Source organism: Lissotriton vulgaris, chromosome 1_2, assembly GCF_964263255.1.
Source record: "Lissotriton vulgaris chromosome 1_2, aLisVul1.2, whole genome shotgun sequence".
NCBI lineage: Eukaryota > Metazoa > Chordata > Amphibia > Caudata > Salamandridae > Lissotriton > Lissotriton vulgaris.
The window spans coordinates 30,443,930-30,470,811 of record NC_141686.1 but is presented as its reverse complement, the minus strand read 5'-3'; the positions used below and the strand labels follow the sequence as shown (position 1 = coordinate 30,470,811).

The window sequence follows — 26,882 nt, the reverse complement described above, 5'->3', positions numbered from 1 at the left end:
GAGTCTCGGTCAGGTTGACGCTGCGGCTTCTGGGGCTGATGGCTTCCTGCATCCTTTTGGTGCATCACGCCAGGTGGCGAATGCGGGCTGCATCAGGGCAACTTGTCCGACCACGTCTTGATTTCGGAGGGCACTGCAAGACAGTTGCAGTGGTGGCTCACGGCCCGCAATTGGGTCAGCGGCAGATCCCTCTCCCTACCCCAACCGATCTCTACTGGACTATTTTTTAAAAAGCGCCGGTCTCACCAATGGCCACTTCTCACCCTCAACCCGTGGAGGCAACGAAACCCCGCACTATAGGTCACATAGGTCAACCGGTAAATCCAGTAAAGTTAAACCCGCATTCACCGCAAATGCTGTTTTTAACAACCACCAAAAGGTCAGCCTCCGACACAGAAGTCTTCATCTTCGGGTCTGCACCTAACAATCAGAGACCAGCCCTAGAGGGCTGCACCCAACCTCCCTCTGAGTTGCCAATAAGGGACGCAACCCCCCCCCCCCCCCAACCCCCCCATCAAGGCAGTTAGTCTCCTCACCTCCTATGTCTTTTCAATATTCTAATATCCCAAAGGAGGTCATTCCAGCATCCCACCGTCAACTAATCTTTCCACAAAGTCACAAGCAACCCAACCAGGGCTCTAATAACGACATAGTCAACTCCCCTCAACTGAATCCCAATAGACCTCCAAAGGGAAGCCCTGTCCTGCTTAATCACCAACAATGCCTGCTCTCACCACTAACAGCAATAACAACCTCATCTAAATCATTCCATAACTCTGACTCAAACGATCACCTCTTAACAGACCTGTCTTTTTTTTCAAAAATCCACAAATTTCCCCTAACCCAACCCTGAAAGTTACCAATCAGCAAGAAGCTTCTACAACACAGAGCCTTTGGCCTCAACTGCTTCAAACATTCCAACAGATAGTCACAGCATTAAACTACCATTCAGATAAATTGGACATGCAGGTTGACTTACTGAACACGCTAGCAGTATATACAGCAGGGATCGACAATAAACTAGATAAACTAAATAACTTAATCATAAATGCACAATCAGCCACAAAACTAGTACAGTCGGTTTGCTGCTCATCCATTATTGACTCACTCTCTTCCCTGCCAGCTGTTCTTTCCTCCGTTATAGACGAGGTTAAGCAGCTGAAGGAAGGCGGCCCGCAAAAAAACCCACACAAAAAAACGCAAACCTTCACAAACCTGTGCTCAGAATCTGATAGTTTCCAGACATCCCCTGTATATGTGCCCCAGTCAAGTGGGGATCAAGATCCCCAAACATGCCACAGCAACAACCAAACAAAACCTCCCCAACGTCGAACGCCCTCAAGGACGCCACCCCCCGATCCCAAATGGGCAAGCAAACCACACCAGTCCTAATGCAGGATATCTGCACGTAAGCCTGGCGGATTCTGAACCTCCCAGCTCAGAAACGCAGTCTGCCCCTATGCCACCCCTTGCTAAGAGAGAGCGCAAACGCTAGCGCAAACAAAGAAATAAACTTAAAGCCAAACAAACATCTGCCCCCCAGAAATTATTTCCTCTCTTCTTAACGACATCAAAAAAGGCAGGTGCAAGCATCCCATCACCACCCTCAACCCATAGAAATGTCACTCATAGTGACTCAAAAGGGGGCTTACTCAAAAGTCCCTGTCAAAAACCCTCTAAATGCGGCTGGGACCCAAGTATCCCATCTGGTCTAGCAGGAGCAAGTGCCCAAACATCGGGACCGGAGCCGCAGCCTGATACAGAAAACCCAAGGCCCCCACTTAATGATCCCCCCCCCACCCTGAGGTTCATAGGCACGGAATTACATTCTCAATCAGCACTTCAACCCCCCCTGGCAGAGCAGGAAAAACCCAACACTGATACTATTCCATCAAAAACAATCTTCATTCACAAACCAACGTTTCCACTAAGTAGGAAGGCCATGAGGTCAGGATCCCACACCAGTCCTCCCCCCCCCCCCCCCTCTCCCCCATCGAGGAGTAGACCTAGGGGCCCCATCCGACAAAGCCCCCGCGCAATCCAAACCCATTGCCCCACGGGGATTAAGAGTGACTTAAAACATTCTTCTATCCTATTAGTCCCCGAATACAAATCAAGGGGGAGTCACGACACCCTGAATAGATCAAATATATTAAAACTAGTAAATGACATCCCGGGGTTTGAAGCATTACTATCGGATGACATGGATTCAATTGAATTCCTTCCCCCAAGGGGCACTCAACCCTCTGAGGCAACCCTGGTGTCATTTAGATCGCCTGCTTGGGCAGGAGTGTTCATGGACCACAAAGCTACCTTTCGGGACTGGGGTATTAAAATCCATCCCCACTCCACCCCAGGCTACTCTACAGTGTTACTAAACCAGCCAGGAGTAGGAACAAAAGCAGATAGTCTCCCAGCCGGCAGCAAATCTAAGCCCTATTCAATTCTAAAAAACACGCTAGGGACCACAGAAACACAGACACCCTTCTTAACTGTGGAACAGGCCCCTGATAACACCCAAGGATGGGGATGGCTTCCGGCGGTCTTGTCATACGGGAAAACAGCCTGACCACAGGACGTTCTCTCAGTGGACCAAAACCTCAAAGCACTGGCACAACCATACCTCCAAAAAACTAGTCCCCCCAACCGTGATAAGGTCAAAGACAAACCCCATTTTCTTATTGTGTTCATGGAACATCAGTGGCCTCCAACACAAAATAACCAATCCAGAGACACACTCCTTCATATACGGGCATGCACTAATAGCCCTGCAAGAAACGTGGGCCACCCAAAGCTCCCCTGTCACAGGGTTTATTGAAATATGGAAACCCGGAATTAGAGACTGCCGTTACAGCCACCCAAAAGGGGGATTGTCAATCTATGTTTCAGATTATCTAAAGGGCCCGATTGTTCCGCTAAATTTTGAGGAAGACTGGCTACTTGGGGTTAAAATTAAATCATGGTCCAAGCAATGCTCGCTCCTTCTCCTCAATGTATATATCAACCCTTGCACACAGACAAAAAAGGGTCATCTGGCACGCCTATCCACAATCATGAGCGATCTGGCCGGGGACCACCCCGAGTCGGACTACATAGTAACGGGGGACTTCAACACCAATCTCTTCCAGGGCATACCTGCAGACTACGACGGACTTTCCCCATTGAGATCATTGGAGGTGCCAGACCAATCTAAGCCCCCAAAACAAGCACACTCTGCCCTGGGTGAACTCTGTGTTATAATTCTATAGCGCTGGGTACCTGGTAATGAATGGAAGGACACCAGATGACACCACCATTGGACCTGGACAAACGGTCATAAGAGAACTTTTCTGGACTTCACCATCTGCAATGCAGACCTGTTCTATCATCTGGCCAGCTTCAGCATCCAACCACGGCGATCACCGTCCACAGGTCATCACCCTCAACATTAACCCGGAGTATCATACCCCTGCTTCAACCACTTGCACCTAGATCCATACTGAGAATTTGAAACGCCTAAGATGGAGCGATGATATAAGCCCCAACATCATGAAGGCAAGCTTGGCTCTTATCAATAGGGATACAGATCGGATGGCTACCCCGATTGCTGTATGGACGACTTTTTGTTTCCAACTGGTCACGCTTTTTCCTGCTAAACAACATCAACACAATGCTAGCTCCATCCGGCAGTTCTCACTCTCAATTCAATCGAGGGCATTGAAAAAAGCCAGGAACAACGCCTTGCGGGCACTTACAAAATCCCCAGGAAATAATGATCTCAGACAAGTGTACAAATCAGTGCAAAAATCATTCAGAATTGCCTCACAAAAAGACAAACGACTACACCAAAATCAATTATGGGCCAAGCTTCTCTGGGAAAGCAAAAACCGCAATGCAAGAACATTTTGGGCCTTGATCAACCGTTCCAACTCTGGGCCATCAAAAGTTGGGTCGGCAAACCTACAGGAATCAGACTGGTCCGCCTTTCTGACTGACCACTTTAGGTCCCCGGAGAGCACGGCACCAACAGGAAGCAGCCCTTCCAAAGAGGCAGAAGCGCCACCAAGATTTTGTAGGCGCAAGAGCACAATCTGTGCAGACTATCGCTCAGACGATATCAAGATCACTGAAGAAATGGTTGCCAACGCTGTGTCAAAAGCAAGATCGGACGGGGCCCGGGCCCAAATGGCTTGCCCCAGAGACTGTTTAAATCCAACATAGCCCTTTGGTCGGGGCACATTACCAACTTGTTCAACTTTGTGCTTAGAATTTCAACTGTTCCGGACTCCTGGCATGGAGCAATAATCCATCCAATCCACAAATTAGGCTCCCGTGCTACCCCAAGCAATTACAGACTAATTGCCCTCCTGGACATCGAGGCAAAGCACTACGCAGGAATTCTTCTGAAGGAGCTAAAGGCATGGGCGGAACAGCGTGAACTGCTACCAATGAACCAAAAAGGCTTTACTGCCAATTCAGGGACCACAACCAATTTGTTTACACTATCTATAATCATCGACAAAACGCTTTTAACATCTAGATCACTGCACTGTTGTTTTGTTGACTTCAAAGCGGCGTTTGATCGGGTCCCAAGGGCAGCTCTATGACGTAAACTGAAAATATGGGGATTCCTGAAAAACTTCTGGATGCAATAATCCAACTATATTCACACACTTGGGTCCAGGTGAAGCTGGGTTCCGGTATGCACCGCTCACAGAATATTATGACAACCAGTGGAGTCAAACAGGGGTGCGTGCTGGCCCCCCTCCTTTTTAACCTGTTCATAGCAGATTTGTCGGTCACACGCGCGAGGTAAATAGTCACCCCCCTAGGGTCGGAGGCGTAGCAATAAGCAATCTTCTTTATGCCGACGATCTGGTTCTTTTCAGTCTCACGCGGGTCGGGCTTCAAAGGCTTTTGGATAGGTTACACAGCTACACAATTAAGAACCAACTCGAGGTAAACTTTAAGTGTCCTTTGGAAGGAAACGCAATGGCTGCGATGTGTGGTCATATAATAATAAAAATCGAAGAACTGGACGCACATACAAATACCTAGGGATCCACTTTGATGCTAGGGGTAACTTCTCTATAGAGCGTGACGAAATCATAGTAAAAGCCACGACTCTACAAGTTACTTTATCTAAGCTCGCTAAAGAGCTGTCCGGTCCAACACTCATTTCTATTGGAAATTTTGAGAGCTAAAAGTGGACCCACCCTAACGTGTGGGATCGAAATATTCAGGGGTAAGTTAAATACAACCCTGAATCAACTTGTGACCAAGATATATAAAAAAGTCCTTCATCTCCCCAAATCTGCCTCGGCTGCCCAGATCAGGCTAGAACTAGGCTTATTTAATTATGAGGCTTCTAACACTGGCACCTATCTAAACTTCTGTCATAAACTCAGAAAAACAGCTACAGGCACTTTAGAGTCTTTAGTTTGGTTGGAGATCAGTCAGAAAAACCCTGGGGGTTTGTATGGCCGCCTCTTTACTGACTCTATCCGCGAAATGGCGGTTGGGGACCTATGGGCCCTTAACCCTAGCATGACCGCATTTAAAACTTGCATAAAAAAAGCGTCAGAATGTGCTCACTCATCGTGGATAAAGGGCATCTCTGTAAACGCAGCCACGCATGGGCAGTCATGAATTCCTATGGGCGCATATCCCCCGCTATTTACCTCTCCTGTATCTACTCACTGCACTTAAAGCGGAGTTTTTTGGCATTTAGACTGGGGGGTTGGCGATTTTTAAAAAGATCTGCCCTCATGGCTGCGATCCACGGAAGATCTAATATGCAGAGGGTGCGGGAAGACAACCGAAACGCTAGAGCACGTTGTCTGCTTATGTCCCGCACTTATGCCCCAACGCAGACGAAAACTGAAAGCAGAGTGGAACAGGTTGGGAGTTCGGACCTGTAGACCGGCAATAATCACCTCTCTGTGCCTAGAACACACAGCTCTAAATATAGCCTTTACAACATATATTCGGGATGCATACCGCATCTTTACAGTAAAGGCGGAAGGAGCAGTAAACCCCGCTCTCTCTCCTGTCCAGTGGTCTAACTCAAGCTGCATTTTAGCCCTAAGTTTTAAGATTAAAAAAAACTTGCATTTTAATATATCAGTGTCACCGAGCAGCGATCGATCTTCATGGACTGCTCTTTGGCTCTAAGTGGCCAATTTCTTAAAATTGTTGGGTATTATGAGTTTTAGTTAAATGTTAGTATATCAAGCTCTCTGGCTCCTTTGTCAAGTGTTATGGTTGTCTATTACATAAATGTTTTAATTTTTAAGGTGCAATATAAATTGAGAATAGGTGTTGGTCAATTTTTCCAATTAACTGTAGTAAAATACGTTTTGAAATTTTTTAACCTTAATGTACAGATTTGAGCATTTACTGTGAAATGCTTTTAAGGATATTTTTTTTTATCCAAATAAATATTTTTCTTCTTGTTAACAGAGCACGTAGTTGTGACTGATGCGTCCCTCCTGGACTGGGGGGGGGGGGGGGGGGGGGGGGGGGCACAAGGGAGAGGCGGAGATCAGAGGCCTCTGGTCTCCGGCGGAGTTCCGGCTCCACATCAACCTTCTGGAGCTGCAGGCGATCCGGCTTGCACTGAAAGCATTCCTCCCCTCTGTCCAGGGGAGTGTAGTGCAGGTGTTCACTGACTACACCACCGCCTTGTGGTACTCCAACATACAGGGCAGGGTGGGGGCTCTGCGCCTCTGGCAATGGCTGGAACATCAGGGCGTGACCCTGGTGGTTCAACACCTGGCAGGTTCCCTGAACGCCAGGGCGGACGAACTAAGCCGTCGGTACATGATGGATCACGAATGGCATCTGAACTCTGACGTGGTGGAAGATCTCTGTCAGCAGTGGTGAGAGCCTTGGTTAGAGCTATTCGCTACAGAAGAGAACTCGCAATGTCATCCGTTCTGCGCGTTGGAATTTCCAAGGCGGCGCTCGCTCGGAGACGCTTTTAGTCGCGAGTGGAGTTGCGGTCTGTTGTATGTCTTTCCGCCTATACCACTTCTGCCCAGTGTGCTGAAGAAGATCAGGCACGACCAGGCCCAAGTCATCCTTATGGCTCTGGACTGGGCACGAAGATACTGGTATCCCGAGCAACTCAGCATGTCAGTCGGTCCGCCTCTTCGTCTGCCTCTTTAGGAGGACCTCCTGTCGCAGCAGCAGGGGACGGTCCTCCACCCGAACCTGTCCAGCCTCCACCTCCATGCGTGGAGATTGAGCAGCGACAGTTGAGGTCATTTGACTTGCCTCATGAAGTCTGTGATGTAATTCTGGCAGCCAGGCGTCCCGCCACAAATTCTGTATACGCCTGCAGGTGGAACAAATTTGTGGCATGGTGCACAGCAAAGGCTGTGGATCCACTTTCTGCCCCCCTTTCTGAGGTTCTCCTCTTTCTTCTTTCTCTTGCCCAGCAGGGCTCTGCTCTGGGCACTATTAAGGGCTACCTCTCTGCCATTTCTGCCTTCTTAAGGCTACCTGATCAGCCCTCTCTGTTAAAGTCCCCGGTTGTAAATAGGTTTTTGAACTGCATCCCTCATATGTTCCCCCCTGTTCCTTTTGTGATGCCTCAGTGGGACTTGAACCTTGTTTTAACTTATCTGATGTGTGCTCCCTTCGAGCCACTTTATAACTGTCCTCTTCGTCTTCTCACTCTTAAGACTGCATTACTGGTTGCCATCACCTCTGCCAGAAGGGTGAGTGAGCTCCAGGCTCTTTCTTCACAACCTCCTTTCCTTTCTGTCCATTTGTACAAAGTTGTTTTGAGGACGCGTCCCTCCTTTCTGCCCAAGGTAGTCACAGCCTTCCACGTCGGGCAGTCCATCACCTTACCCACTTTCCTACCGCCTCCGCATCCCTCGAAAGAAGAAGAGAGGCTCCACCGTCTGGACCCAAACGTGCGCTCTCATACTATCTGGATCGCACATGCCAGTTCCGGGTGGATGACCAACTCTTTGTTGGTTACGTGGGCGCTAAGAAGGGACGGGTGTTGCACAAATGGACCATATCCCGATGGGTCGTCTTGTGCATCAAGGCTTGTTACTCAGTGGCTAAAAAGGAGCCTCCTTTGCGGCTACGTGCCCATTCCACTCGGGCCACGACGGCTACTACTGCCCTGGGTCGGGGAGTCCCCTTGCAGGACCTCTGTCGGGCAGCTACGTGGGCCTCGCTGCGCACGTTTGTTTGACACTACTGCCTGGACAGCCAAGTCCGGAGAGATGGCTTTTTCGGCCGTTTCCTTCTCCACGACTTTCTGGTGTGATCATTGGTTCACAGACCCACCACCGGGGTTGGTATTGCTGGGGTATCTTTTCTAAGGTAAGGAATCTAATACTAACCTGTTTCTTTCAGATGCACAATTTACTTACTTTCAGTAACGATATATCTGAAAGAAACAGTAGTTAGTATTAGATTCCTTACTGCCCCACCCATCCTCCCCGTTCTGCGAACCGATATCTAGGGTTAATGTTTATCCCTTTGAGGGCCCTAGTTTCATGGCACCAGTGTTGGTTTTTATCATGGCTCTGCGTTTCTGGCGCGGAAAAGCTGTGTATAAGAACGTCAGCACGAGGGCGGCGTCTAAGTACTCCGGCGACGTCATCCTGGCGCCAACGACGCAGACGACTGACGCGGAGCCGCAGACGACGCCTACTGACGCGCAGGGGTACTGCTACGCAAAACTTTCCTGATTCAGACTGATGCCTGTGGATATTCTAGGGTAAGGAATCTAATACTAACTACTGTTTCTTACAGATATATCGTTACCGAAGGTAAGTAGCTTGTGCTTCCCAGATGATGACTTCGGAAGACTTGATGAGACGCTGGGCCTAACTCACTTTTAATGGTGACTGTATTTGCCAACATCCCCAAGAACCACCTGAAGAGTGTGTGCCATGCTGTTTCCTGTCTCAGCAAAGGCCTTTAGAATTTCGACCAGATAGCTCCAACTCTCAGAACCACAATTGATTACTCTGCATGCCCACGTCACCTTTTAGGACCTACTGCATAACCTAATCAAGGATCATGTTCAAGATGGCTTGGCTCTTTGCCAGATAGATGCATACCTGCAAAGCCAGACAGAATTCCACAAACAAAAATACCAGATGATAGACCTTCCCCTCCTTTGCTCCAAGGGTGTGGAACTCCTCTACCTTCCATATTACAGTGCCTACTCACCCCTCAGTTGTTTTCACATTGTTCACCTACTACTGCTTGACCTGCAACCTGCCCACCCGTGTAACCCTTCCTTCTCTCCATTGCTTGTAGTCACCTCATCTCCCCTTCATCCTCCCTGGTTGCATTGTATTCTCACTTCATGTTTACACTGTCCTCCATTTGTTGCCAAGTCTTTGCTATTTAAGTCTACATACATATATACATAGTCTCTGTCAAACTCATCTTCTTAAAAAAACCTATCCCTTCAGTCTATCTTTGATATCCTTGAGACGCTCATGATATTTGGCCTTCCATCTAAGCTTAATGTTGCAGAACAGGTTGCAAGCCTATCAGTTGGCATAGGCATGATGAAATCCTTTTTTATCCTCTTCACTCAGAAACAAGAGCTTGGAAACAGGCCAAGAATTTGTAAGGTTGCGCGACAACAGATTCCTTTCAGTTGAGTGGAGAAAATCTACAGGATTGCCAATAGTGAAGATTTCCAGGGCAGTGCTCCCTTTACTGGTCACCTCTGAGCTCTTCTGATGAGTTGAGGAATTATTATGTGGATGGAAACAGGACAAAATAATGTTGTGTACATATAAATACCCCCCGTCCACCCCCTCCCCAAGTGGAAATTCAGGTAGCTGTATCCATTAACATTTACGCACACATGAACATCACCTCCTTGTCACTCATTGTTCTAGACTGTTAGGCTTTCATTTAAACCTTCAGTTGGTCAAATTTAAAGCCCCCGAACCCTTGCATTTAACAGAAAATCCCTCTGATGTGTATAGATCTATGCCATGGCAAAGGAAGTAAAGCACTACTACATAGTTCTTTATTTTTTTGTATTAGTTTCACAACCACGTAGTTTGATGCTAGCAGTAAGGCTTCTTTTTTTATTTTGTACTTTTTTTCTCCTTTTTTACACTTGACTGAGGAAAGTTTCAAGTATCTACTGCAGCCATCAGACTAGCTTAGGATGGCTATCTGAAAGAAAAAAACATTAGTTATATATTCCTTACCTTAGAATTACCCTGAGGCGGAATGTTTTTTCGTCAGCAGTACCTCTGTGCGTCGGAAGGTGGCGTCGGTCCGCTCCACGTCTGGCGTTGTGGTCGCCGGGAAGACTTCGCTGCAGCTACTTAGATGCCGCCCTTGCGCACGGACATCCAGTCTTTCGTTTTTCCGCACCAGCCAGTTCAGATCCGGGAAGAGCGGTACCTCAGTCATTTTTTGACTACATTTTTCTCGACTTTTGTCAACGTCTTGTTTTTAGTCGCCAACTCTGAACAGGTGCACAAGGGATGCCCGGTTTTAAATCCTGTCGTTCCTGTACCCGATTAATGTCAGTGACGGATCTGCACCACGTGGGCCTCTTTTGCCTAGAACACGACCATAACCCCAAGTCGTGCTCTGACTGTCAGTTGTTGACGCCAAAGCCTTTGCGGGAACGGTCCCGAAAGCTGCTTGAACAATGGCAGTCGGCTCGGCGCCATTCGAGGTCCCGGTCGAGAGGGAGGTCGAGGGACCAGTTACGGAGCCAAAATCAGTCCGGCTCGAAGTCTTCGCACTCTGGGTTGGGTAAGTCGAAGCATAAGAAGAAGTCGAAGAAGCATTGTCGCTCTTCGCCTTCTCCTCGTCTGGCAGCCAACTTTACGAAGCGCTTGGGTGGTGCCACTCCTGCGGCTCCGCGCATGGAGCTAAAGGGTCAAATCCCAGCTTCCCTCCCTTTCCGGGACCCGGAGCGACCCCTGCCCAGCTTTGTACGTTCTACGAGGTGATGCATACCATCTTTGGGCTGACCGACTCTGCCGGCGCGCCTTGTGCCCCGCAAACTCGGTTGGGGGCCTAGGTATTCGCTGCTGGCAGCTCCGGTGCCGAAGGATCCCCTTGGATCCCGGCTTGGATCCGGATCGGCGTTGGTTGACCTTATTACACCTCCACCGGCACCGCTTCCAGCAGCACCACTACTGTGCCTGACGCAGGTCGGTCCCCTGGCCGGCGTTGACCCCACCCACCTTCCTGATGTGGACATGGCGCCAGACTGGCGTCGGGTCGGGTTTTCATGCCGCTGTTCCCTCCTGGGGCCGCTTTTCAACCACAGTGGCACTCAGAGGACGATGAGGAGGACTGGGAGGATTCACGTGACCCTTTAACTGACCAGCTTGAGCCTGAACAGGGCTGGAGAGAGGAACTGGGAGATGCCAGTGGTCTTGACACTTCACCTGACCTTGACATGTTGTTTCCTCCTACCGTGGCTATGGAGGAGGGAGCGTCATGCGCTGTGGTGTTGCGTAGGGCGGCCGAGGCTCTCAACCTTGAGCTTCCTACGGTGGCGGACCAAGCTCCTGACTGAGGTGCTTCAACCGGCGGCGAGCTCTTCGGAGCCTCTGCTTCCGTTTAATGAGGCCCTGACTGACGTCCTTTTGGGCACCTGGTCCAGGCCCAACAAGGGGGCTCCCGTGGACAAGATGATCGCCCGACGCCACCGCCTGACTCCGGGCAACCCTACTTTTCCTCTCTCAACATCCCACCCCGCTGAGCTTGGTGGTCCAAGCCTCCATCTCCAAAAGCGCCTTCCCTACCGCTTCACCGGAGAGGGAATCCAAGAAGCTGGACCATCTTGGGAAGAAAATGTTCTCTTCCGCCAGCTTATGACTGCGGTCCGTAAACACCGCATGTCTCTTGGGTCGTTATTCGCACTCAGTGTGTGATCCGGGGAAGAGTAGTGCAGGTGTTCACGGACAACACCACCGCCATGTGGTATTGCAACAAACAGGGCGGGGTGGAGTCGTTGACCTTATGTTAGGAAGCCCTCCGCCTCTGGACATGGCTGGAAAATTAGGGCGGGCGAACTCAGCCACTGGTAGATGATGGTTCACGAATGGCGTCTTCACTCAGAGGTGGTGCAAGGTCTCTTACAATAGTCTGGAGAGCCTTGGTTAGATCTATTCGCCACCGAACAGAACGTACCATGTCGGCAATTCTGCTCATTGGAATTTCCTAGGCGGCACTTGTTTGGCGAGCTTTTCGTCGCGAGTTGAGTTGCGGTCTGTTGTACACCTTTCCGCCTGTACCGCTTCTGCCCAGAGTGCTGAAGAAGATCAGGCGCGACCGGGCCCAAGTCATTCTTGAGGCTCCGGATTGGGCACAAAGTGTCTGGTATGCCGATCTGCTCAATATGGCCATCGATCCTCTAATCAGACTGCCTCTTTGGGAGGATCTTCTGTCGCAGTAGAAGGGGACGGTCAGCCAACCGAATCTGTCCAGTCTCCACCTCCTTGTGTGGAGATTGAGCGACAGCAGTTGACGTCTTTCGACCTGCCTCCCGAAGTCTATGAGGTAGTCTTGGCAGCCATGCGTCGCTCCACAAAATCGGTATACGCCTGCAGGTGGAACAAATTTGTGGCATGGTGCACAGCAAAGGCTGTGGATCCCCTTTCTGCACTTCTCACTGAAGTACTCTTGTTCCTGCTCTCTTTAGCCCAGCAGGGCTCTACTCTCGGCACTATCAAGGGCTACCTTTCTGCCATCTCTGCATTCCTTTGGCTGCCAGATCAGCCTTCTCTTTTCCAGTCCCCGGTAGTTAACTGTTTCTTGAAAGGCTTAATGTATCTCTTTCCTCCAATTCCTTTTGTTATGCCTCAGTAGGACTTGAATCTTGTACTGACTTACTTGATGTGCGCTCCCTTTGAGTTGCTTCAAAACTGCCCTTTACGTCTCTTAACCCTTAAGACAGCTTTCCTGGTAGCCATCACTTCTGCTAGAAGGGTGAGTGAGCACCAGGCTCTTTGCTCAAAAGCTCCTTTCTTGTCTATTCCTGTCTGTCTATTCTCCCTAAGGTGGTCACTGCCTTCTACAGCGGGCAGACCATTCCTTTGCCCACCTTCTTTCCGCCTCCACATCCTTCAAAGGAAGAAGAGAGGCTCCACCGTCTGGACCCAAAACGTGCGCTCTCCTTCTATCTGGATCGCACAAAGCAGTTCTGGGTGGATGATCAACTTTTTGTTGGCTACGTGGGTGCAAAGAAGGGTCGAGCTGTACACAAACCCACCATTTCTCGATGAGTTGTGCTGTGTATTCAGGTATGTTGCTCTCTGGCTAAAAAGGAGCCTGCAGTCGGGCTACACGCCCATTCCACCAGGGCGACTGCAGCCACTACTGCCTGAGGAAGGGGAGTGCCTCTAAATTACATCTGTCGGGTAGCCACGTGGACAACACTGCACTAGTTTACGAAACACTACTTTCTGTACCGCCAAGTCCGGAGAGACTGCTTCTTTGGCTTTTCTGTTCTCCAGGACTTTCTGGTGTGATCTTGGTTCGCAGACCCACCACCGGGGTTGGTATTGCACTAGAACAGGTCGTGCCATTACAAATAGGCATTGTGTGTGCAATGAAGAGCTAAATAAAACAAAAACTCCCAAAAAAAATACCCCAACCCCACCTTCCCATCCCACCCGTGTTCCCACCTCCTGTACTATCTAGGCCCTTCACACAATCTAGTCTTGCGTCACCGGTACCGGCTCAGAGGCGCAGAAAGCGGAGGAATCAAGGAGAAGTGTCTTCCCTGAACTCAGAGGCCAACAAGGACAAGAAGGGTTGCCATAGCTTGACATACTTAAATCCCTCTCCAGCCATAGTCAACGTAAGCTACAGGTGGTGGAGCCAGCCATTGAAGGTTGTGACGTGGGTCGTCCGCCAGTGCGTAATTATATTTTGCATTGCTGAACCCAGCGCTATAGCTATTAGGTGGCCTCTGCGGGAGCGCAATTGGTAAGTCTGAGGGTTTGGGAGGCCTAGGAGGACATATGAGGGAAATCTTGGAATCTCTGTGTCGAAGTGCACATCTACTTCGTCTAAAATCTGTTTCAAATCAGCTTGAAGGTGAACGCAGTGCCAAAGGAGGTGTACCAAGGTGCCCACCTGTTCACAGCCCCTCCAACATGTGGCGTCTCTAGTGTGATCCATGGCATGGATACGCTCGGGAGTGTAATACCAATAGGTTACAATCTTGGTAAGGGTGTCCGTGAGTCCCATGTGGTATGCAGAATGTTGCGCCTTATAATATCTGCCCTCCCATTCCTTATAGCTGAGGGATCTGCTCAATTCCCTCTCCCGGAGCTATAGGTGTGAGCAAATATGACCTGTAGCAGCTTATATAAGTCAGATATCAGCTTTTTGTCTGTCTTGCGTGTGATCAGCCAACGCTCATAGGGATGAGGGGTCTATCCACCCGGGGCCGCACCTGGTCATTTAGCACCCAATGTCGTACTTGCAGATATCGCAGTCTCTCCGACTCTGGCATATCATAGTCCTGCTTGAATTTGGAAAAGTAGATGATTCCCTCAGCTGAATACATGTGATATAGGAAGCGGCACCCAGAGGGACTTCACCTCGCAAAAGCCGTCGTATCCATACCCGGAGTGAAGTCTGGATTATCCAGCAGCGGTGTTTAAGTGGGAACGGTAATGTAAGTTCGTGTTTAACATTGTTGGATCCCAAATCTCCATAGGAACGCTTGTGATATGTGAAGCGTATAAGTTAGGGGGTCTATGTTGTTTGCGCTGAAAATAGAATTTTCAGCAGGGGTCTACCCGACACTGCCTGGTCCTGGAATAACCAATGTTTCTCTGGCTCCCAACGGCTCCACTCCACCAACAGACGCAACTGAGCAGCTTGGAAGTAGAGCAATAAGTCTGGGAGCCAGATTTCCCACCCTCCCTACCCCCCTCCTTCCGGGGAAGTGTCGCCAGCCTCCGTTTCAGACGCGTTTTTCGACTGTTCCATATGAACTGAGCCAGTTCTGATTGTGTTTGCTGTATCCAGCCAGCTGGAGGTCTGAGAGGGATAGTACGAAACAGGTATAGGATCTGTGGAAGGATTGGCATCTTTACTGCGGCTACTTTGCCTAACCACGACAAAGGGTAATGTTTCCAACGCCCCAAATCCTACCGAATAGTCTGCCGTAGTGTAGAATAGTTAGTAAGAGCTGTTTCCATAAGGGAGGGAGCTAACTGGATCCCCAAATACGGGATCACCTTCACCGCCCATTTATTTATTTTTATTTATTTGTATTTATTTTGAAGGTTTTATATAGCGCGAACAAGACTCTTGCGAGTATCAGAGCGCTTTACAAGACAAGTAGAATATAAATACGATATATTACGATATGGTATACCACGAAATCAGTAAGTTATACATACATCTAGATCAAGAGAAGACAATGCTAAGCTAGCTCAAAAACAACAAAGATAAACAGAAGGACGAATATGAGCGAAGAAAAGCAAGTAATACAGTGCAGTGAATAGACAGAGTTCACGTGAATTGAGCCATGAGGATAGCTTTAACTTCTCTGTTGAAGGAGGCAGAGGAAGGGTTCATTCTAGTTTCACTGGGCAAAGCGTTCCATATCCTCGGAGCCATACAAGAGAAGGACCGGTTATACGTTTTTTTCTTGGCAAATCGCGGAGGTTGTTGGAGAAGAGTCCTGGCACTCCTGGAACCTCTTCTGCCACCAGTTTCTGAGCTAGATATTGTGGGGTGTTGTGGTAGAGGGCCTTGTGTGTCATACAAGCGATTTTTAAATGAATTCTGGCTTCAAACGGTAACCAGTTGAGGGCTCTCAGGTCTGGGGATATGTGGGCGTATCTCTTGGAACCTGTGATGAGTCTCGCAGCTGAGTTGATCGTGGCTCTTAGCGAGGCTGTCGATGAGCTAGGGAGTCCGCATAAGGTCACTGCTCCGTATTCCAAGCGGGGGATAACTAGGGCTTGAACTGCTTGTTTGAAATCGAAGGTGGGCAGATAGGGTTTCAGTTTTCGCAGGGTTTGTAGGTGGAAGTTGGCTCCCTTTGTTGAGGCGCTGATGTGTTTCTGCATCGTAAGGTTACTGTCCAGCGTTACCCCTAGAGATTTTGCTGAGTCTACTATGAGCGGTTGCCCATTGAGAGCTGTTAGTGCTTCATCCAGTCTATGATAGTGTGAGTTTTGTTAGAGGGAGCGATTACAAGGACTTCCATTCTGAGGCAGTTAAGTTTCAAGTGATTTTCGGCCAGCCAGATTTGGGTTTTATGTAGTGTGATGTTGAGTGATTTAATGTCTTCTAGAGAGTAGATTTTGATGTAAATTTGGGTGTCGTCCGCATACATGTGGAAGTGTATCTTGGAGAGGCTGAGAAGATCAGTGAGCGGTTCCATGAAAAGGATGAATAGGGTGGGAGAGAGGGAGGAGCTTTGTGGAACTCCCAGAGTGACAGACCAGGGGATGGACAAGGATTGGTTGACCTTGAATCTTTGGGATCTATTTTGGAGGAAAGAGGCGAACCCATTCTATGTTTCAGGAGATTCAGCAGGTTGTCTTATTTGACAGTGTCAAAAGCTGATGACAGGTCGAGTAGGATTAGAAGACAGGTTTCATTTCGGTCAAGGATTTTTAGAGCGTCGTCTAATACAATTGTCATGGTTGATTCTGTGCTGTGACCTGCTCTGAAACCAGATTGAAATTGGTTCCACAGGTTGAAACTATCAATGTGACTGTTCAGTTGTATGTTAACGCATTTCTCCAGGAGTTTGGCTAACAAAGGTATGTTAGAGATCGGACGATAGTTATTGGGATCCGAGGGCTGGGCTCGCCAAATGGTTGTCGCAGATGCCTGCCTGCATGACCAGTTAGGAGCTACCTTTCAGGATCTGACCAATCGGGTCTGTGGTCGGAAAAACTCCTCTACCACATAAACGTTTTTGAAATGAAGGCAGTCCATCTAGCCATCATAGCCTACTCACCATCATTGAAGAAGAGCAGAATCTTAGTACAGACAATACCACAATTATGTGCTACCTCTACAAAAACGGTTCCAGAATTCTATCAAGGGAATCCAAATCGATTTGGCATTGGTTACAAGTGGTAGAGTTGTCAATTCAAGCAGTTCACCTACACAGAATGCAAAATTGTTAACCCAACCGTCTCAGCTTGTATTTTCAAGAACTCACAAGTGGGAATTAGAAGATGTCATATTAGATTCCTTCCATGACTAGAGCTTCCTTGGAATAGGCTTCTATGCAAAGGAAGCAAAAGCAAAGTGCCCAAATTACATTTCGTGAGCACGGAAAACAAGATCTCTGGGCAATGCCCTTTTAATAAGTCGGAAAATTTTGTTTACAATTTTCTTCTGATCCCCACTTAAAACTAACTGTATTGATATTGCTATAACACAACAACGTGACAATACTCTTAATACCCCTAGAATGGCCAAGACAGTAGTGATATCCAGAGCTGCTTTGCTGGTCTGTCAAGACCCCCAAAAGGAACATTCTTCTGGTAAAGTTCATCTGGCTTTTATTACAGCATACAGAAAAAGACCAAACCAACAACCCACAATTCCAGTATGTTTTCTTCAAGATTTCCTGGCAGGATTGAAGAAAACCTATCCTCTGATTACTCCACCACCTCCCTGTTGGAAAATTAATATGTTTTTTTGAAAATTGATGGCTCCTCCATTTGAGCCAATTAATAAGGCTCTGTTGCAGCACTTTTCATGGAAGGTAGCTTTTTAATAGCCATTACTTCTGAGAGAAGAGTTGGTGACGTCCAACTACACTACACTGTTTTCCATGGGTACAGTGCTTATTTACAGTGCTTATTTTGTAAAAGGATAAGTGCTGGGGCTCTCGCCGGGAGGCCACTGCAGCTTACACCTCACATAACCCATGACAGCTACCAGTGACAGTACATGCACAGCTACTAACCTTCACACTCCTACAAGTGTGACTTGTCAGACTATTCCAGACCCCTAAAGCCAGAAGATTGGCTTGGGAGTTAGGTATTAGTCATTGTTAATGTAAATTGAACAAATAAAACGCTGTTGTTGTTTTCATACATAAATTATCATGCCAGCGCCAACATGTGGCAGACTGTCATAGCCCCGGTGCTGGCAATAAGGTGCCTTGGCGGAGCACCGGAAAGCACCGGCTCTAATTAAGCACTGCATGGGTATAGAGTAGTTCTAAGAAAACATACTACTTTTTTACCCAAGTTCATATCATCGTTCCATATAAATCTATTTCTTTTCCAGTGATTTTCTAACAATCCAACTTCTCCAGCAGAAAGATCATTACATTCATTGGCTGTTAGTTTGATTCAAAAAAAGATATTGTACAATGAACCAACTGATTGTTAAATATAGTCAGCTCCGAACCGGCATGGCTTCTTCCCAGCAGTCCTTTTTTGATAGTTTCTTGTATTTCGTGTTGCTGCAATGTCTTCTTTTAAGAATGTGATTTTTTTTCCCTCTTAGAAAATTGCTGTTGTGCTCTCGATATCTCTCAGCCATAAGCTAAAATGCCTTTCAAATAAAGTAAAGTTAGCAATTGATTAATTTTATTTCTTTTTGAAGGGGCCAACACAATGTAAATTTATTTTGCAGCGTATCAGCAAGAAAGACTGGAGTTTCGTTGTTTAGGGATGTCACTACATTTTTTATTTCTTCATACTTTTGTTTCCTTCATTTTTGTGTGCTTGGATTAAAAGTGCAGTTTTTAGACACACATTTTAGGTCTGGTCAAAATATTTGATACATTGTAGAGAATCGGGGAATATTAAAATCATATTTGATCATTTGTCAGTGCTTAATTGTTTTCATTGATTGTTGAAATTACTGGCCAATGTGTACTATCGGATTTACCCCCAGACACAGAAGGGGTAAAACCCTTTGTTACATCCGCCCCTTTTTAACAAGTGATTGATAGCACAACATCTGCCTTATACCCCAGGCTTTACATATTCAGTGCAAGGTGTAGTGACTGGTTCCTGTAAAAAGAGTGCTGATACCATACACATGGGATAGTGGTGAAAACGTCACACAAGGCTTTCCAAATACCAACTGCAGGGTAGGGCCCTTTTTTGCATGATTACCCCCTAACTTTTTGCCAGATACCTGATGCCAACTTAACTCTGTGTATGCTGGGATCCTGCTAACAAGGCCCCAGCTCCTGTGTTCCTTCCCAGAACTCTACCTTTGTACCCACAATTGATAAATCCCTGGCCACTGGTAAGCCCCTTGTAAAAAAATACCAAGGGCACTGTGACCAAAGAAGGCCTCTAAGGGCTGCAGCACCTATGGTGCCTCCCTTGGGGACCCTGCACCTCAACACCCACACACTGCCATTGCAGGCTGCGTGTTTTGGTGCAGAGAAAAGTAAAGTCGACATGGCACACATCCCTGGGTGCCCGGCCTCCGACCCACTGCCTGTGGCCTAGGTAGGTCACCCCTCTAGCAGGGTGCACTACACCACATGTGAGGGTACAGTTGCATGAGCACTGTACCCCTACAATGTCTAAGGTCATTCTTAGGCATTGTAAGTGTAGAAAAGCCATAAAGGGTATATTTATTTATTTATTTTATTTATTTTTAAAATTTATAAAGCGCAACTTATACCCATGGGTGTCTTGGCGCTATGGTCTGGGAGTTGGTCATTACGAACTCTACAGCTCCCTAATGGCTTTACTGAAACCTGGTAAGTTTGGTAGCAAACTTCTCAGCACATTAAAACCACACTGATGCCAGTGTGGGATTGAATATGTACTCCGAGGGCAACTTAGAGATGCCCTCTGAAAACGACCAGCCTTGGTGTAGTTCCTGAATAGCTTCCTACCATTTACTACCACCAAACAGGTTTCTGGACCCCTGGGTTGAAGGCCTTTACTCCCTGGGGTCCAGAAACTAAACCCATCCTGGACAGAGGTGTCATGCCTCCTCCCCATGATGGGTTGGGTGTACGAAGAGGAAGCTTCAAAGCCCTACCGTCTTTGTTAGATGACCCTGCCTTTTGCTGCCCAAAGCAACTGTCTCTCGCTGGTTCTGACCCCCACTTTAGGCGGGAGATTTGGTGGGAAAACCAAGTTAGGAAGAGAGGTGTGTCCACCATTGCCAACCCCACTTCTCAGGTGGGGAATGTGAGGCTTAAGTACACATCTCAGTCCTCTCCGTCTTGAAGTTGAGGGGACACAGACAACCAGAGAAAGGCTCATACCTGCCTCCTACTGCAGGGGGCTTAAAAGGGGGTGTACTTACCCTAAGGCAGGGACCCATTTATCCCAACCTGCACAACCCTGTAATGCTCCTAAATTTAGTACTGTGGGGCAACCCTGAACCTTGCCTCCTCAAACTGAAGACGGACCAAAGAGCCGTGCTGAAAGAGAAAGAAGAGTATGACCACTGCTTTGGCCCCAGCCCTTCCAGCTTGTTCCAGCTTCAACTTGCTCCCAGCAAAACCCCGGCGTGTCCATCAGCCATCCAGAACCCATAGGACCTGCCTCGCCTTCACCTAACAGACTTTGTCTCCCGTGAGCAGTAGATTTGCTCCGACTAAAGACTCTACCTCTCTTGCTGGTGGTCGTCCTCAGGAAACCTCCTTGACCGAGCCTGCAGCATTTCCAAATTGAAGATCTCCATTGAAAACAACTACTCCAGACGTCTTCTTGCCACTCCCCATCCGTGCCGCTGGTCGTGCAGCTCCTGTGCTGATTGTTGGTCCCTGCAGTGCTGATCTTAACCCCAGGAACTTTGCTCCCACAACCAAGTGACCTTCTCATGGGCCGCCCCTAACTGACTGCCCCATACCCCCATTGGCTAACATTGGGCTCCTGCACTCTGCACCCAGCCGCCCTAGTGCCACTGGTGGTGCAACTTGAGTGCCTCCTGAACTTGGGGAACTTGGTTCTAACGCAACACACCCAGCTTTGTAATTCATTTACTTACCTGCAAACCGCTAACATTCTTTTTCTCCAAAGGAACCCAAGATGTGGTTTTTCCTCTAAAAACTTCTGTCAACTTGTTTTTCTTGTATAAAACAAAAGTAATGGTAAATTGTCTTACTTCCCTTTGTGTTGTATGACCCATAGTGTGATATCTAGGAATACCACACCAAGTAGCTGAAGTAACTAAAAGATAATACAAAAGTAATCCAAAGTATTTTCAAAGTATTCTGAACTGATTTTAATTAAAACAATACAAACCTGTAACAATTCCATATCCAGCCACAATTGTATTTCTGTGTACGGCCTTGCATTTGAAAGTACATTTTACCTACCTGCGCTAAGTTCTGCTAGGTTCTAGAAATAAAACATAAGTGCTGTTAAAGATTATCTAATTTAGTCTCTGCTATGCCTCTGGGAATCCACTGGACTGTGTGCACACTATGCCCTACTTTGGTATCGTATATACAGAGACAGCTTCCCACACCTATAAAATTCATAGCTTCCTGATGTCTCATTGTTACGGTGAAACTTCCAGTAAAGTCCTTGCTTTTTACCCAACTGCACTTTACTGCTTCTATTTCAAGTCTCAGTATAAAATGTGATGTCTGTTAAAAGGTCAAGAATTACTTAAAGTGAGACATCTGTCGTGGGCATTTGACAACTATGAATGTCCCAACAACAGCAACACCTCCCTAATGTAGTCAGAGAGCACAGAAAAGCAGTGGCTAGCATGCCTAATGCACCAGGTTCAAGTGCCAAAGAATGCAGAGCTCCAATTGATATGGTGTAATTCAAAATTGTAAAGGTTTCACCAGCTCCTATGCAGTTGGAAGGGTTGACGCCCGTTAAATCTCATAATATTCAGTAAGAAGTAGGTGAATGACTGGTACCAGAGGGTCTGAGATAAAAAAAAGAGTTCAAAGGTGTAGGATATCCACCCAACAGACCACAGTCCCTTACTCAACCAGAGGTCCAATTGATCGACACAAAGGCCCTCAAGGGATGAGGAAAATACCCATCAGTCACCATACGGATCCGCCCTTCATCATTTGGGATTTATCCGGACCACCCGTCTGAAAAAATCAGTGTCACAATCAAAGGATGACCTGGTGGTTAGAAGGTCCCCTTTGTTGTTTCCAATTACAGTGTGGTCTACCACTCGATATTAATGAGTGGAGAGAAAATATGGGACTGGGGTGTGCAGTGCAAATAACAGTGAGTGAGAAAAAGAAACCAAAACTGGAAAGTGTGTTAAAATTGGTCAAAAGAGCACGGAACAACCTTTATTCTGTGTATGCTCTCAATACCAAGATTAAAAAATATAACCTTAGGCAGTCAAATTAGGTAGACCGTCTGAGGTGAGGTCGACATGTTTCAGCAAACATGGACTATTGCGTCCTTGCTTTCATCAGGACCAGAAATATGAGGCTAGTGCTACTGCACAAAGTGAAATAAATCATAAAGTGACAACAGGAAAAGTGAAACAAGTGCAAGGAGTCACCTGTATGATCCAAATGCCATTACAGTTAGTGTTGTTCACTGTGGAATAAAAAATAAAGAAAGTGAGTGTCAGGTAAGACTATCTGCACCCTTTGAACTGGGGATTGTACTCAGAGCCAGGTCTATACATTTCCCCTAGGTCCTCTCTCACCGTAGTGTTTCTTGTTGTAGGTGAATGACTCCCAACTGTGCCCTAGAATATGTTTAGTAAAACATTTGTATAGAGCGCTCTTACTTTTTTTAATCCATTATTAGTCCTGTAAACCAGAAAATGCCCTGAAATTGTGAGCTAGAGAGGTAATGAGATGTAAGAGAGGATAATGCAAGTGTGGATAAGAGTGAAAAACTACTTTCTATGCTTAAAACAGTCTAACATAAGTTTATTGGTCACGCTTCCAATGGGAAGACACTGCATGCCCTGCATTACTTCTCCTTTCAATTAAATATGTGCATAATAACAATCATGGCAAAAAAAGATTCTTTAAACGCTGAAAAAAACTTTTGCAGCTTAGGCCGCTCAATAAATACTGATAAGCACTGAATTCAGAATGTTAGGAAAAGCACTGTCTAAACACCACTGAGATTTACAATAAATAAACACTGACAACAGAGCAGCATTGATTTCTGGAATTCATTAACAAATCCCATTAGCAGGCATTCGTGGTTCAGACACCCCAACGCTACTATTTATTGGAAAAACTTGACCCAAGTTTTCAAACTGCAGTGTTGAAGTGTGGTGCTTTGCTTGGATTTTGGTTTGTCTATAGCTGATCATAATTGCTATTATTGCGTGCATCTACATTCATTTTGGTTCTCTCCTGTCTGGTTAGGGTCCTCGACCAGCCTTATTTGTGCCTGAAATTTCCTTTGAGCTTCTTGTGAAGAGGCAAGTCAAACGTTTGGAGGAGCCCAGTTTACGCTGTGTGGAGTTAGTACATGAGGAGATGCAGAGAATAATACAACACTGCAGCAATTACAGCACACAGGTACCTGGCAGAACTAGATAATCTACTGATACTTTATTTCTTTTCTCTTTTTTTATTGGTTATTATTTGAAGTCCACTTTAGGATCTCTGGTTGCAAATGTTAGCCATTCTGTCTTGGTTTGAGCTTCATAGACATGTTCTATAATCCTCACAATGTTCGGAAAAGAACTGTTTCAACCACACAATGCATAAATGTCACCAGCTATATCCAGTACTTTTTCATACACTGTCTTCCTAAGTCGAGGGCTTTAGTATGTTTTAAAGGAGCCTCTTACGCAAGTTATGTTTTACATTTTTGGGAGGATTCATCAAGAGTCTGGGGCAGGCACAATCAAAACTTTGTGGTTTTTAATTTATTTTCAAATACAACAAGCACCATGACTTGTATTGTGAAGATAGTTTTGCTGCTGAGGAGGACTTCAGTTCTTGGTGTGTTCCTTATCTGGCATCATTTCATGTTAATTAGTCAATGTTAACTTTATATCTTCCCAGTCACATAGTTATTAAAGTATAAAAATATACTCAGTTGCATTGATCTTTTATACCTCAAACCTAAGAAGGTTTCATAATTGACTTCAGACAACACAAAGCGAAGTGAAGAAGTTGACACAGTCATTCCTATCAAGTACTATTGAGTCAACACCAAACCTTTTATCGTAGCACTGCATTACTTATTTTTTGTGTTACCTTTTATCTAATGTAATATTGTATAACACATTTGAAAAAATTCCTGAAGGATGATACTAAAAGAAGGTCACAGTTAATACAGTAAATATAATGCCTAATTCTACATATTTATTTTGAATTTTAAACCATGATTTTGTGCACAGTCTTGATAGACATTTGAATTGTAGGATGGCAATCCTATAGATGACTACTTGCCTTATCATGTTCTGAAAAGTCTTGCAAGTAAAGTATGTGTTCAGTTATGAATCTTCCAACTTACATTGCAAACTAAGAATGATAGGAAGGGCTGCTGCTTTCTAGTGCTCCTTATGTAACTGTGACTTACCTTTCTGTGGCTCTAGCACCACTTTGCTGGAAGGTATGAAGCGACCCAACTTTGGTTGGCTAGTCCCTCTGCCTTATTAGCTGTCCTGATGACAAGGTACTGGCATGGTTTTTCAGACTCAACCCTTCATGTGATCTGCTTTTCTACCCATTTACAAGACAATCAACATGTTACATTTCCTCCCCTTCACTGTTGCCAGGCTGCTTTTTGGTTGTCTGTTATTGTATGTGATCCTCTGACTGCCTCATGCCTTTTGCCTGCCTTCACTGACTGCTCTGATCCTGTTGTGATCTGTTTGGCCTGAGATTCTTATGTGTCACCCGCTGCCCTGAATAAATGAGCAGAAGTGCTTGATGCTGTTTTTGGGCCTGATCCAGTAAATAAGTATTCCTGCTTCTCAGGTATTAGGGGTGTCTTTCATAGATTCACATGCCTGAATCATTCCCCGTCGTCGGAGTGGGAGTCCCACGGTACATAAAAAAGCAATAATTTGCCATAATTACATTGGAAAAAACACTAATTCCCAACCAGGAAGTAAAGTAGCCCAAGCTACCATAGAAAAAACTTCCACCTTCGTGACTATCCTAGTCATTATGTATAGTCCAAAATCCAGCCAATCAGGCGCCAGCACCAACCAGAACCTTCTCCCCAGAGGCTCAGGCTCTCAGATTTTCTACCGCACGTCGTGTGAAAGGGAGTCTCCCTGAGCTCTGCTCAGTTTTCTCAACTCTAATTTCAATTTGAGCTACTTTCAAGGATGTCTTCTAAGAAGTCTCTCTTCAGAGCCTGTGATTGTTGTGGTAAGCTTCGGCTTTTTGAGAAAGATCCACACAAAAAGTGTATCTATTGCCTATACCCAGATCATCAGGCCTCTGACTGTAAGATCTGCAGAACCATGCCTCAAAAGACTCTCAGGGATAGAGAGGGTTGTTTACTTCTGTGGTTGAAAAGACTGAAGGATTCTTCTAATCCTGCATCTGAGGTAGGCAGCATTGCCTCTGGTCCAACTGCAGCCTCTAGGAAGAGGCCTGCGCCTGAAGGAATGTCATCTCCTAAGGCTAAGGTGACTAAAAAACAACCACCTACCAAGGGACTGGATAAGCCTTCAACATCCAAGGCTGTCCCCTCAAGCAAAGGCACGGAGAGCACTTCTGACCTTAAAAAGGGTATCACCATCAAGATTCCACAGTCTTCTGAGAGGAATTAACCACAGACCTCATCTCCTCAAACTGCGATGTCCACTTCAACCTCCTCGTCGACGAGAGCGACGACTACATTGACATCGACGGTAACTTTTTCCTCTCCTAAACCTCGTATGGTTAGGTTATCGTCGACGTCGTCTTCAACTATGGTATTTGTCTCTGTGAGGGCTGTACCGTCGACGTCCGTCGTTGACGCCTCGTCGCCCACTCCTCTGAAGGCTCTACCGCCGACGAAAAAGAAAGCTCGTCGACGGGCTCCACACCGTCGACGAAGAGTGTCCCGTCGACGAAGAGTGTCCCGTCGACGAAGAGTGTCCCGTCGACGAAGAGTGTCCCGTCGACGAAGAGTGTCCCGTCGACGAAGAGTGTCCCGTCGACTAAGGATGCCTCGTCGACGACGAAACCATCGGAAGGGAATCCTCCGTCGACGCCGCAATTGTCATCATGTACGACACTGCAGGTTTGGTCTCCGTCGACAGTGTTTCTGATACCACATCAAGCATCGGGGAAAATGCGTGACACAGCACTGCAGTTTTCACCCCTTTGTATTTCACCTCAAAAGGTGTCCTCTGAAGTGCCAGACCAACTTTTGGACACTGAAAGTGAGGATGAGATGGTCCAGAATACATTTGGTCAAGCAACTAGCCCATCGGAGTTGCATATCAAACTTCAGGAAGAAGAATATGATGCTTCTCAATCTCCTGTGCATATATCGACACCAGTGGAAGATAACCCTGTTGCTCAAGTGCCTATGGCTTTGCTATCCAACTTACAATGTATGTTGGACGATTACTATAGAAGGTTCCCTCCATCAGAGTCAGCAGGTTCTGGGCCGACAACTCCAACTTCTGAAGCACCGCCACCAGTGCTTCCACTGGTGCGTCCGTCTTCACAATCACAACCTACTCAAGAACAAGCTCCACATTCTTCGGAGGATGAAGACCAAAGGGAAGAAGGAGAAGTGGACGATTTGTCGGAGTGGGATGACTATAAAGTACAATCTCCTTCAACATCTCCTCAGACTACGTAGGACTCCCCTCCGGTGGATGTGGCTAGTTTTCACTTACTAATGGAGCGTGCAACCAAACGCTTTCATATACAGATGGAACAAATGGAGCAAGACTGTTTCTTGTACGATTTCAAGGATCAGCCCAGACGACAGATAAAAACAATACCCATAATTGATTTCATCTGGAAAGAAGGGATTAAGGTAATGTCAACGCTGGCCTCCATTCCTCCGGTTTTGCCTTGCATAGATAAG

The 26,882-nt window shown here is 46.7% G+C and overlaps 1 protein-coding gene across 4 annotated transcripts in view; it reads left to right on the top strand.

The window, feature by feature from the left end:
* The window catches only part of DNM1L (dynamin 1L), an 829,340-nt gene that overhangs the window by 480,267 nt on the left and 322,191 nt on the right, over nucleotides 1-26,882 (top strand). For all 4 annotated transcript variants that reach the window (XM_086952767.1, XM_086952765.1, XM_086952764.1 and 1 more), the window contains one exon: nucleotides 23,252-23,407. In XM_086952767.1, coding sequence (XP_086808893.1) covers nucleotides 23,252-23,407 — 156 coding nt within the window. The remainder of the gene's footprint in view (nucleotides 1-23,251; nucleotides 23,408-26,882) is intronic.